This window comes from Sebastes fasciatus, chromosome 3 (assembly GCF_043250625.1).
Source record: "Sebastes fasciatus isolate fSebFas1 chromosome 3, fSebFas1.pri, whole genome shotgun sequence".
NCBI classification, from domain to species: Eukaryota; Metazoa; Chordata; class Actinopteri; order Perciformes; family Sebastidae; genus Sebastes; species Sebastes fasciatus.
The window spans coordinates 930,249-944,007 of NC_133797.1; the positions used below are offsets into that span (position 1 = coordinate 930,249).

The window sequence follows — 13,759 nt, forward strand, 5'->3', positions numbered from 1 at the left end:
CTTTATCAGATCTGTCCTCAAGACGACAAGCAAACAACTTTTAAAATGCTTGTTTTCTGAATGGAGTTTGGATCGATCAGTGCAATGCTATGCAGCTGCTCCATCAACACTCAAGATAAAGTCATCCAGGCATAAATAGAGCAGCAACGTTGTTGTTTATACCACAGACCGTCTGTGGTTAATACACATACATTTATACAGAGTTTGGTCCTGTTTCTGTACAAATATGATGTACTATTGTAGCTCTGAGTGCCCACACACAGCTACAATATATTTTTCCTCCATTTCTGATTCAACGTCAGGACGTCAGTGACAACAGGAGGAGAAACTCAACGATAGGCTTTCGCGACTGGAGTTTAAATATTTCAACTCCTGCAAATATGTGAATGACACAAATTTCGCCTGTTTGCGTCGCGTCATTGCATTGACTTTGTATGTAGTCACGCCGCGCGAAGTTTGCTTCGCGCCTGTTGTGAATGTGCAATTACATGGTGTTGGGCATACACGATTACATTACTTGCCCACCACCCCCACCGTCGTTTTGCTATCTTTTTATAGAATAAAACCAATTTAGTTCATTTTCGCATATCAGCGCCATGTTATCAATAATTAGTCGGACGACGGACGCTACGAACTGAAAGGGAAAGTGTCTGCTCCGCATGGAGATCTGATAACCGTGATTCAAAGTTTTGAGATCAACTCCATAAGTGTTCCCTCAGAACAGGCACCGGGGTGAAGAGAGGGGCTCTCGTCATACCTGGGGTGACCTCCTGCACCAGGATGGGGGTCTGGGAGGACAGAGTGAGGCCATGACAGTCGAGTTCTGGGTCTCGTTGAATCTGAACGATGAAGCGGAAGGGGTAATTCCTCTGATCAGAGCCACTGCACTCTGCTGACTTCCCATCCATAGCAACACGGTCTCTGGAGAGGAGCAGGTGGACATAAATTAAAACACAACAGACAGTAGCAAAATACAGGGTCCCTATGTGGACTTTCTATGTTCATATTTTCTCACAGGTCCCTCCCTCAGTCAAAAGACATACAGGTCAGATGAAATGGAGAATCTAACTAATGAACTTGAATAAGACAAAAACAGAGGTTTACCTGCTCAGAGAGTGAGACCTGCTGCCTAGGTCTCGGGACCGTCTCAGCCATCGTCCCACCACCTGCTCCACCCGGCTGGTTTTACGGGAAGGGGAGCGGCTCCTGTCCTTCACCTCCATTTACCTACAAGGGGGCAAAGGTAAAAGGAGACATACATAGAGTAGAATTGGTTAAATGGCTCTACATTACAGACAAAGTGCGATGCAACGTAATGAAAACTTTCGTGTATGAACCCAACCAGGAATTATAAGCAAATCACACTCAGAGCTCAGGTGCTAACGGCCTGATCAAAACTAGATTTCATGAACGGTGAAAAGCAAGCGAGGTTGTTTTCTGTCCATTTAAAGGTCACCTATTATGCAAAATGCACTTTTCCATGTCTTTTAAACATCAATATCTGTCCCCAGTGTTTCTACAGGTCACCATAATATCATAAAAGACCATCCTCTCTCTTTTTCTCCTGCTCCATCTGTCCGAAAATGGGTCTGAAAGAACGCTGAGCAGCACTTCCTTACTTTGGTGACGTCGGTGACAAGTTTTCATGCCATATAAGGGTTTCCTGTTAGAACAACGGTAGAACCTCCAGCTAGGTGACCCCGCCCACAGAGTGACTCTCTCTGGTCCGCCTTGTAACTATAAGCAACGTCTGCTCCTACTTCTGTTAGTCTGCAAGAACCAGCAGAAAAGTCTTCATGTACTCCCATCATCTAAATATAACATGTTCTTTCACAAAGGCTCTATGTAATTACACTGTTTAAACAGGTGATATGAAACATTAATTTGATGTCATGCATGTAGAAGAGTACAGGTAGTAAATAGTGACTGTAAGCAACACAAGACATTTCTGTTTCACAGTCAAACTTTATTTGAGTAGACAGATGACAATATTAATTATATACAGCATTTTTAATTCCACCTTCAGTTATGTTGACATGGTACAGGAGAAAGTCTTTCAGCTCCGGTGAGTGTAACGTTAACCGGTCTGTAGTCATGGTAACACAGAGACAGCTCCTACAGTAACTAATATATCATTACTCTGATTACTTTACTACGTTTATCAGGTGTCTTTTACCAGAAATAATGAACTGACTACTGTTTCACATCTTCTATTTTCCACCCTGATGTTCGCTGTGTTTACACACCGTCACATAGCGGTAGCATGTAGCTACATGCTAACATGTTAGCTCTGTATCTCCATGTTAATAGAACTATCTGCTCTTCACTGGGATGATTCTGTCGGTCATTTCTCACAGATGGACCTGTAAAGACAAACGTAAAACAGAGTGTATGTTTATGGTTTACAGAGTTTATGCAGAACGTAAATACTGAGCTAACAAACAGAGCTATAAATAGTAGCATAGTTACCTGAGAAAAACCGTCAGGAAAACCTGGAATCTTGACCGCAGATGTTGTTCATTTCTCGCCGATTTCGGATCAGATTCCTCCGGTAACGTGCGCTGGGTGAAGTTTCTGGTTTATAAACTTTGAAGTAGTTTTGTTATTCACAGTACTCTTCCTGCTGCTTCTCTGTCTAGCTCAGTTAGCTGCAGCCGAGGTTGCTGCACGGAGAGCTCGGGGGAGAAAGTGACGCTGTGTTGAGGGCGTTTGATTGACAGCGGACAGCAGGAAACGCTGACCAATCAGAGCAGAGTGGGAGGAGACAGGCTCTGAATCAGGGTTTTTCAGACAGAGGCTGAAAAGGGCTCCATGCAGGCAGACCGAGGCAGACAGTATGAGAAGAATAAAGGTTTTTTTTAACATTACAGCATGTAAACATGTTCTAGTACAACATTAAAATACATCTATGAACCTGGAAATGAGCACAATATGAGACCTTTAAAATGAGAATAATGAGAGGAAGTGAAGTTAAGGGATAATGCCCGACGAGGTCCATATCCATTATCAGGAATGATGCCATGGTCTGGGTGAATACTCGATTCTGATTGGCTGCCGGTTATCCATTCCTGATAATGGACACCTACTAAGTAGATCCGTTCTAAATTAATGCACTGGCTACAAAAACAATCTGAATATGTTATTTTTAGGGCTGTCAAAGTTAACGCGATAATAACGCAAATTTGTTTTAACGCCACTCATTTTTTTAATGCATTAAGGCAACTTGCGATTTTTAGGTTGTAGCGGGCTCAAACCATCGGTACCAACCAGGTCATACTAGCTTGTCACGAAGGAGGTTAAATAACGCTACAAACTTGCGCAAAATTTTGGCGAGAAAAAACTGGTATAGTAATTTTCAAAGGGGTCCCTTGACCTCTGACCTCCAGATATGTGAATGTAAATGGGTTCTCTGGGTACCCACGAGTCTCCCCTTTACAGACATGCCCACTTTATGATAATCACATGCAGTTTGGGGCAAGTCATAGTCAATTGATGATTTGAGCATATTGTTTTATGCTAAGGGATTCTGGACAATATCTGTCATTGTTTTGTGTTGTTCATTGATTTCCAATAATAAATATATACATACATTTGCATAAAGCAACATATTTGTCCACTCCCATGTTGAGAAGAGTATTAAATACTTGCCAAATCTCCCTTTAAGGTACATTTTGAACAGATACAAATGTGAAATTAATTTGCGATTAATCATGATTAACTGTGGACAATCACGCGATTAATTGCAATTAAAAATTTTAATCGATCAAACATTACGTACGGTTGACAAACAGTAAATAGAATTTGACAGTATGTTTAAGAACAAGATTATGTAGCTATCCAGCTATGTCATTGTCCCCAAACCAATATCAAGATATCACGAACGAATGAGAGGCCATGTGTACTGTCGGCCGCAGCCGGAAGTAGCGAGTTGATTAGTAAATGGGATGTGAGACGATCGCTTATGTGATACAAAGCATTAGTAAGTTCAGAGGGACAGTGTAACTTACTTCTTGGAGCTTGTGTGTTCCAGTCGCCACCTTATGGTGTTCAGAGGATGAGGCACTGAAGAACTAACATTACACTCAGTGTTGTAAATAAGATATTCTGATTGTTTTTGTAGCCAGCGCATTCATTTAGTACGGTGAACAGACAGTTTCACCGGAACTACTTAGTAGGTGTACATTATCAGGAATTAATAGATACCCTGCAGCCAATCAGAATTGAATATTCACCTAGACCATGTTACAAATGTGTGTTAATCAGTGTTTTCACAAGACTGGAAATTCCAACTCAATCAGATCTTTGCAATCAGAATACAAGATGCAAGTTCATGGCAGGAGTGAAAATAGCTTGCAAAATGCAGTGCTTCAGAGACACAGCAGACACACTTGGCTTGGCAGTGGGACCTCTGTGTCTTTGACATGGGCTGAGGCCAACGATGATGTCACTTCATGCAGCCTAATAGGCTCTTAGCCCGAGTTATGGGCCAATTGCCTGTTGCATCCAAGCCTCAGTAAACATCAATATCAATAATTCCTCATTATCAATTCCGATGGTGTCTCCTTTAAATGGGTCCCTGTTGTGTTTGCTGTGAGGCAGCTGGTCGTCATAAATGATTGTGGACGGGCCGTGGTGGTTGGTGAGCTGGATGTAATGGACATGGGTTGCCTCTGGTGTCTGTGGGGTTTAGCCAGGCTGATACATGGAGTTGGGAGTTAATGGATCTTTGTTGTACCTTGCAGTGTTCTAGGTAATGCCGTATCAGCTTACACACGCACGCACGCACACAAAGGCCTTTAATATTGACCTTAAAGGGACTGTATGTAAGTTTTTACTAATCTTATCATTTTTTTATTGCCAATGTGTGAGCAGGTTGTAACCTAACGAGACCTTCTATGAATTCAGAGACATCAGCCTGTCGACTGCTTTTAATGTGAAGAATGCTGGACGTTTTTTTCTTGCAAAATCCAACGAATGTGACGTCATGTGCACTCGTGAGTGCCTTTATTTTCAGCTATTAACAGTGTGCAACTACAGCTAACGTTAGGTTAGAAATGGAGTCCGCTACAACAAACGACCAGCCCCCACCACAACTCAGACTCCCACACAAACTCCCCCCCTTAATATCTTCATACCGATACGAAAACGATATCATAAAAAATAAATAATTAACAGTGTATTGTAACAATGTATTCATTAAAAAATGTATATGTATGCAGTAATCTGATGTCCACGATACTACAGTAGTTATCTTATTTGCAACCAGATATCACTTATTAAAGCTGCAGTAGGCAGAATATTTTTGGCATCATTGGGCAACAATTCCATAATAACCTTTCAGCATATTGTAATTCAAGTGTTCTGAGAGAAAACTAGACTTCTGCTCCTCCTCATGGCTCTGTTTTCAGGCTTTAGAACATCTAGCCCATGACGAGAGACTTTGGCTGTTCATTCAACAGAGGCAGCTGTCAATCACTTGCGAATCCACTCGCAATCAAATATGAATCAATATTCTGTTACTGTAATGCCTATTTCTCTCTGATGTTGTCAGAATCATCTTGTAGTGTACTGTTTAGCTGTAAAATGAGAACCTTTGCTCCGGCTGTTGGGCGGTGCTTGGTATTTCCTCGACTGATCTCAACATGGCGGCCGGGTCACAAACTTTATCATTTTATAGCTTCACAGTACACTACAAGATGTTTCTGAAAACATGTTACAGTAACAGAATATTGATTCATATTTTATCAGTGCTGCCTAGTTTGACCGTTTGATTGGAGTTTGCAAGTGATTGACAGCTGCTCAGAGACGGCAATTCTCCAGCTCTGCTCTGATTGGTTGTTTTCCTCCGGTCTGTGAAAGCTTGTAGATGCCGTTAGGAGCACTGGAGGACACAGAGGCACATGATTTTTTTCAGATTACCTATCTCAAGCACTACTGTCAGGATACAGTGCCCGTTTTATAAAAAATAACCTTTTTATAATCATATTTGCTCCAACCTGCCTACTGCTGCTTTAAACTGTTTAATGAGGCTTTTTTTGTAAAACTGCGTCCCCACTGGCACATCAGCAACAGTTAAGGTGGAGAGTGGTACTGCAGCACGGAAGACTACGAGAGCCTTCCAAAACAAAGAGCTGTAAACTGATAATAAATTCAGATGAAGTTCTGTGAGAAGTTGGTGAGGGAAAAGCTGTTCAAATCAGAAAGACACCACAGTAACTGTAGAAAGAGCTATGAAGAGAGAGAAGAGTCACTCTCACCGGACTGCTTTTCCATTTCACCTTACTGAGACACACAGTCAAATAATACTTTAACACATGCTCTTTGGTGGATTATGTGTTTGCCAAATTACAGGAGATGCTTGGACAGATTCAGTAAAGATGGTGAATCAAATGCTTCATTTGATCAGCAATTAGAGCCGCGCTGTTGTTTTCCTTGTTTTTTTTTAACGGAGTTCTGCTGATGGAGACACCAGCTCAGAGCGGGATAGTGCAGCAAGTGAGCGGGTCTTATCCTGCTTTAATCTTCTTTTCAACTTCACTTGTTGACTCCATCCTTCTGGTTATCTCTACAGTTTATTTTTGACCGATTACTCTCACCAGCAGCAAAGTTATAACTGCCTGCTCCCGCAGGATCCCAATCCTAATGGCGTCCTCTAAAGCAGGGCGCTGCACACACTCACAGCCCCGCGGTCGCACATAAATGTAACTCATGGTTCAATTTGGATTATTACATCGAAGATGTTCGATTAAAACACTGTCATTCCCAAAGTAATGGTACTAATAAAACGGGGTATCGTACCATTTTAACGGCATGGTATTGCGATACCTTACTAGTATCGGTATACCGTGCAACACTAGAGTATAGTGAGTGGTTTCCTGTTGATCAGCTTTTATGGTTTAACTAGCACAAGGATCCCAACATTAGCAAGGAATACAAGTATTTGCTCTAAAAGTCTTCTCTCACTCACTACACGCACTAGAATCACCTTACTCTGAATGACAGATGGAAAAGCATAGAAGCAGTGAATGAATAAGTGAACAGATGAATGAATGAATCATTTACAGCAATCAAGTAATCAATGGTCACAAAGGTGCAGTGCTCGAAGTGGGCCAGTAGTCACCGGTACGCAGTACCAGCACTTCTTCATCTTACTCCTTGGTGTACCGCACCAGCTGCCTATTCTCTGCCCTCTCCATATCAGGTTCTCTGGGTAGGGATGCACCGATCCGACATTTTTAGTCCCGATATCGATAGCGATACCTGGGCTTTGGGTATCGGCCGATGCCGAGTACCGACCCAATACCAGTGTTTAATTAATGAGCTGTATGCCTCACTGTGTGGTGGTGGTGGATCATTCCTTTATGTGTAAAGGGGTGAGAACGAGGGTGCTGTAATTCATCGATACCATGTTAACGTCCTTTTTGTAAATTAATTAGTGAACTGTTCATCATAACTTTTTTATTTGTGAACAAATATAATTAATGAAATATTATTTAAACGTTTTCTGAATCTGCTCTTGTAGGGCAAACATTTCCAGAAGAATGAAATGCTCCAACGAAGGCGGTGATATGTGTAAATAATAACAAAATTCAATGTGTAAATTCAAATTTTCTTGGGGGAGGACCCCCAAACCCAATATCTCCTGATATCTTTCATTCACTGTAGAAATTCAGAATGTGTCTCGGTATAACATGTAGGAGCATCCAGACTGGAACACTGCTCCTAAAACCTGAATGATATCCGACTATAGGCTGCAAATAACACAGGAAAGCACTTTAACTATTAACACTAAACACTCCACCTTAACCCTATAATGTTCCAGTTGGAATATGATTTGAGTATTATAGGCCCACTATAGAAGATGCATAGGCCAAGTATAATAATTATGGCTGTTAAAGTTAACGTGATAACGCGTTAACACAAATCCATTTTAACGGCAGTAATTCCTTTAATGCATTAACGCAATCGATCTTTGGGAGGTTGTACAGGGCTCAGTTTAAAGCTAGAGTAAATATGCTGGCATCATATGAAACTAGAAATGAATCCATTGGTACCAACCATGTCATACTAGCTTGTGGTGAAGGAGGCTACATAATGCTCCAAAGTTGCACTAAATTTTGTCGAGGAAAAACTGTCATGTCCATTTTCAAAGAGGTCTCTTGACCTCTGACCTCCAGATCAGTGAATGTAAATGGGTTCTATGGGTACCCACGAGTCTCCCCTTTACAGACATGCCCACTTTATGATAATCACATGCAGTTTGGGGCAAAAACCAAGCAGTTTTTTGCATGCAGTATAAATGTGTTATATATGATACGTATCATATCGGCAGATTCTTGCCAATACACAGCCCTACCATAGTGTCAAATATTTGAATTGATTGACAGCCATAATAATAATATAGCTTGCTGCTTACAGTATGCTTAAAGACATTCTGAATAAATAGGAATAAGTTGTAACATATTGCTGATACCGGCCGATACACACGCCAACATGTGAATAAGTACTGGCACTTATTTTTTTGCACTTCAAGCACTGAAAAGGTGGATGCATGAATCCAAAAAGAATGAATGGATGGATGAATGACGAAGCAGATAATTGAATGAATTCATAAATGGATGGAGTGAATCAGTGAATGATCTCAGCGGGCCTGTTGTGTCCCACAGTGAGCAGATGCAGGAAGGAATCTCCCCAGACGGAAGTTGCTGATGATGGGCATTAGCACCATCCATTAGAGAAAACAAGAGGGCAGGGGGGAGGTTAGGGAGGGTGGGTGGGTGGAGTCAGGTATCTGAAGAAAGAAAAGAAAAGCAAGGTGTCTGATGTATCATCAGGTACAGTATGATGTGACAGGAGCAGAAAACTGAATGGATAGAAAACAGAGCAGCGTGAGAGAAGGTGAGAGAGGAGGAGGGCTTAGTGATGAAAGTGGTGAGTGACACACCCAGATAGCAATGTCTCCTGGGGGATCTTGAGTCATAAGCACATTATCCATCCATCTGTCCATGAATAGCCCTCTCCTGCTTCTCTCTCTCTCTTTTCATCTTATCTACCCCTCTTATAGCTCTTCCATAGCTCACTCTTCCTGTTTGCTTCGCTCACAGTATCTCACTTCTCAGGTTACAGAGATACAATGCAGGAGGTTTGTTCGGATTAGAATAATCCAACTAGCTCACCAGCAAATTGATCTCACAAGTGAAATGGATAAATACACACATGTAAAGACCTGGAAGCACTGAAATTGTAGATTTCCAGATGAAGGTTACTTCATTCTAAAAGTAGATGATCAGGGATGGATTGCAGCAAAATGTCTGTGCCTTTCAAATGTCAAACAGTGGGACAAAGCCTTCGTACACATCTAATCCCCTCTAATCCCATAGACATGTTTCCCTTCTCTAGTGGCTATCATTGACTATACTGATGAAGTACAAGCCCAGTGGTCCGATCCACTCTGGTAAAATGTGTTGAGACGGCACAGCGATTCCAGTTTTGCGACCACAGCGTTTAAGATAAGAGATCAAGTCAGGAAATGTCGGCAGATTCTTTTTTTTTTAAAAGGTGTAACACTAGAGGCTCCTGGGAATATTATACTGTACTTCCCTCTCACATCAATCGCAAGACACATCACATTTCTCAGCCTTACACTTTACATGAATAATCTAGGGGCATCCACAGCTGGCTCTTGCAGTAGCTATTGGTTTCTCATAATGGATATAATGGATTTGAAGCATGTTCTACTCCTGTAGTAACGGTTATCCGTTTTAGATAACACATGAGATTTTGAATTAGGAAAGGACGGTGAGTGGTGACTGGAAGGTTTCTAGGTTGAACCCTGGTACTGACAATGAAGACACTTTCACACCTGAAGTCCAGTTTAGTCATGAGACCAAAGAACAAAATTATGTTTTACTTTGTTTAGTATTCACACTGACTTACTACAAACAAGCCAAGTTACAAACAGGCAGTGGTGGAATGTAACTAGGTACATTTACTCAAGTACTGTACTTAAAGGGACAGTGTGTGGGATTTGGCAGCATGTAGCGGTGAGGTTGCAGATTGCAACCAACTGAATCTTCTCCCATGTGCCAAGGACACTATGGTAGGGCTGTGTATTAGCAAGAATCTGCCGATATGATACGTATCATGATACTGGGGTAACGATTCAATATATTGCACTATATATTGGGATTTTTAAAATGTAATATAAGGAAAACTGTCTAAGTATAAAGAACACACCAAAAATACACAATTTTAGTATAGGCAAAAATAACAGATTTAACTGCATGCAGAAAACAGCATGGTTTTTGCCCCAAACTGCATGTGATTATCATAAAGTGGGCATGTCTGTAAAGGGGAGACTCGTGGGTACCCATAGAACCCATTTACATCCACACATCTTAAAGTCAGAGGTCAGGTGATCCCTGTGAAAATCGCCATGCCAGTTTTTCCTCGTTATGTAGCGTCTTTCTCAACAAGCCAGGATGAGACGGTTGGTACTAATGGATTCCTTAGGTTTTTCTAGTTTCATATGATGCCAGTAGCTTCACTTCAGCTTTAAAACTGAGCTTGCTACAACCTCCGAAATATCAAATAGCGGCCAGGCCTGACAACGGGCCGTTAGATTTTTAAGAGGTTAATTCAAAATGTATACAGTGTTTTGGAGAATCGATACAATATCGAACAACATAATATCGCGATACTCGTGTATCAACATTTTCTTACACCCCTACACTACGGTGCAAACTACGGTGGCCGACAAGAAAACGTGAAAATACAAAAGTCTCTCTCTAGAGCCAGAGTCTGGTTTGTCCGTTCTGGGCTACTGTAGAAACATGGCGGACGGCTCCGTGAAGAGGACCTGCTCCCTATGTAGACAAACGGCTAATTCTAAGGTAACAAAAACACAACAATTCTTATTTTTTGGTGATTATACACTAAAGAAAACATACTTATTAATATTATATTCCATTTCTGCTAACAGATCTCCCTAAATGCTACACACTGGACCTTTAAAATCTGATGAAATTGTACTTTACTTGAGCTTTATATTTCTACTCCACTACATCTCAGAGGGAAATATTGTTCTTTTTACTCCACTACATTTATCTGACAGCGTTATTTACTAGTTACTTTACAAATTAGGAATTTTGCATACAACACATTAGCTGAATTTTCATTCACATATCTGGAGGTCAGAGGCCAAGGGACCGCTTTGAAAATGGCCATGCCAGTTTTTCGTCGCCAAAATTCAGCGTAAATTTGGAGCGTTATTTAACCTTCTTCTCGACAAGCTAGTATGACATTTGGTTGGTACCGATGGATTCATCAGATTTTCTAGTTTCATATGATGCCAGTATCTTTCATACAGCTTTAAAACTGAAAAAATAAATCAATATAAATATAAAACTGAGCCCGCTACAACCTCTGAAAGATCAATATTGCAAATTGCGTTAAAGAAGTTAGTGGCGTTAAAACCAATTTGTGTTACGTGTTATTATTGCATGAACTTTGATGGCTCTAAAATGTTTCTGCTTTCCAATCTTGTTAATCGTATTACGAGGGGCCAGGATGTGTGAGGGTCCTGACCCCAGCTTTGAAAGCACTGGTTTAAGGAGTAGTTTAACAAGTGGAGGTATGTCTTGACAAACATACATTTACAGCATGTGCTGCCAGGTACTTGCACCACCTAGTGACCTGGATGTTGTTGCTGGCAGAGTTACAAAACAGAATCAATCTGGAAACCCCACTGTGGGGACAGGTGTAAGAAAAAACTTCAGGTCGACTGAATCAGCTCTAACAATTCAATCTACATCCATCTATTTCCGTTTTATATTTCTAATTTCTTAAATAAATTAAATGCGAACATGTATCTTTAAGGGATACGTGAGCTGCTTCTCACTGCTTCCGGTATTTACAGGCTGTTAGAGATGGAATTGATATAAGTTTCTTCATCTTATGTAGAGACAGCCATCAACTGTATTTTCCCTAAATATTGGCCTATTCATAGCAATAAGATGTCTCCTGTACATCTGTTACTGTGGCATGTTACGCATTCAGTTTCCCTGGTGAAATAAAAGCTCCTTTTCACACTGGTCCTTCCTTGGATTTCATCTAGATTAACATCTGTTGTCTCTTCTTTACACATGAATGTCTTGCTGCCATCACCATGCAATCCCTCGCTCAGTGTCTTCCTCCCTCTCTTTCAGTCTATTAGATTATTGTTTAACTGTGGGAGGAATGACATTTCTCACATCTGGTTATCTGTGCCTCTAACACAACTGCAGAACTCCACCCTCAGAGAATTACACATCATATCTAATATTATTTCACTCTATGTATCATATCATTTTTGTACATCATCTTTGATTTCTAACATAATCTATAACTCATTAGTAATGAAAAGCTGGAATCTGTATAGAGACTATGAAATCTATTTTAAATGTGAATGAGCTAGACAACCTCTACACACCAGGCATGTTGATCCGTCATGGTGCCATGTTCATGGGTGTCTTATTGTGTCCACGCCCACACAGTTGGGACAGCTCAACAGAGCTCCAGATCAAGTCCCTTTGAAGTTGAATTCACCATTTTTGACATACTTAGCAAATAGGGATGTTAATAACTAACTGTTTAACCGTTAACCGACATTAAGAACTTTAACCGATCAACGCTATCGGTTCAACGGTTAAAAGAAATATTAACGATTAATTAAAAAGCTGGGCGAAACTCAGAGGAGCAGCTTGTCAGTTAAAGGAGAAAAGCTGGTCCACCTTAAAAGAGTCGGAGCTGACCACAGAGCGGAGGAGTTTTAGCCTCGTAGCCTTTATTCAAACACTGTCTGCTAAAGCTACGTTCACAGCTACAACGCCACCGACAAACCCACACACACACGGTCTGTCAGACACTCGCTAACGTTACGCTGCGCTGACAGAGCGTATGTGTGTGACTACGGGGAGCACGGAGCCTCTTGCAGCGCTACAGCTGCTAACGTAGCACAAACACACACACGGTTTGTTGGGCAATCGCTAAAGTTACGACGGGCGACAGAGTGTCGTTATGCCGGGCAGACACACAGCTGACAACCTGCTAAACTAAACTAAATGCTGCGGTGATGGTGGCGGACTTTCACTGGGAAAGTGGCTGCATTCGGCGACACTACACGCAGCAGCGTAGCTGCTACAGTAAGGCTCCCGGACGGTGAACTGGGGACTCAGTTGTCTGTTGTGTTCATGCACTGCAGCTGGTGCACCGCTACATGAGAAGCACTAATCTTGTCGGTTAGCGGTTCATAATCGGTTAACGAGGGCACGGTTATCGGTTAAATTTTTTTCCCTCAAAATTAGCATCCCTATTAGCGAACCTAATTTACAATCACAACGACCACATTTGCAGTTATAAACAAGAGTAAAAATAAAATAGTTTTAGTAGTGATGATTAAGGTTACTTTAAATGAAGTGTAGCTACATTGAAAGTCATATGTCAATAAGCAACAGCACATGTTTCCAGTTTAACACTGGTGTGCTGCTGGAATGCCAATAACACCTACAATCACTTACCAAACAACCAAACAGTTGCAGGTGAGGAAGAAAGCCTTTGAAATTGCTAATTTTTTCTTTTAAAAACCAGACATCTACTCTAGATGATTTTTTTTCTCCCATCAAATTCCATTGTATCTGCACTGGACATATGTCAACATGATGTCATGTCTAGGAAATTGTTAGCAGAGGTGGTACAGTAAGCTCTTCCATCCAGACAAGAC

The 13,759-nt window shown here is 41.2% G+C and overlaps 1 protein-coding gene across 3 annotated transcripts in view; it reads right to left on the reverse strand.

Annotated features, from left to right (window-relative positions):
* frmpd1a (FERM and PDZ domain containing 1a) overlaps positions 1-13,759 on the reverse strand; it is an 87,616-nt gene that overhangs the window by 49,808 nt on the left and 24,049 nt on the right. For all 3 annotated transcript variants that reach the window (XM_074627218.1, XM_074627228.1, XM_074627211.1), the window contains 2 exons: positions 1,105-1,227; positions 758-921 (listed from right to left, as the gene is read on the reverse strand). In XM_074627218.1, the coding sequence (XP_074483319.1) occupies positions 758-921; positions 1,105-1,223 (283 nt within the window). In that variant the 5' untranslated portion in view covers positions 1,224-1,227. The remainder of the gene's footprint in view (positions 1-757; positions 922-1,104; positions 1,228-13,759) is intronic.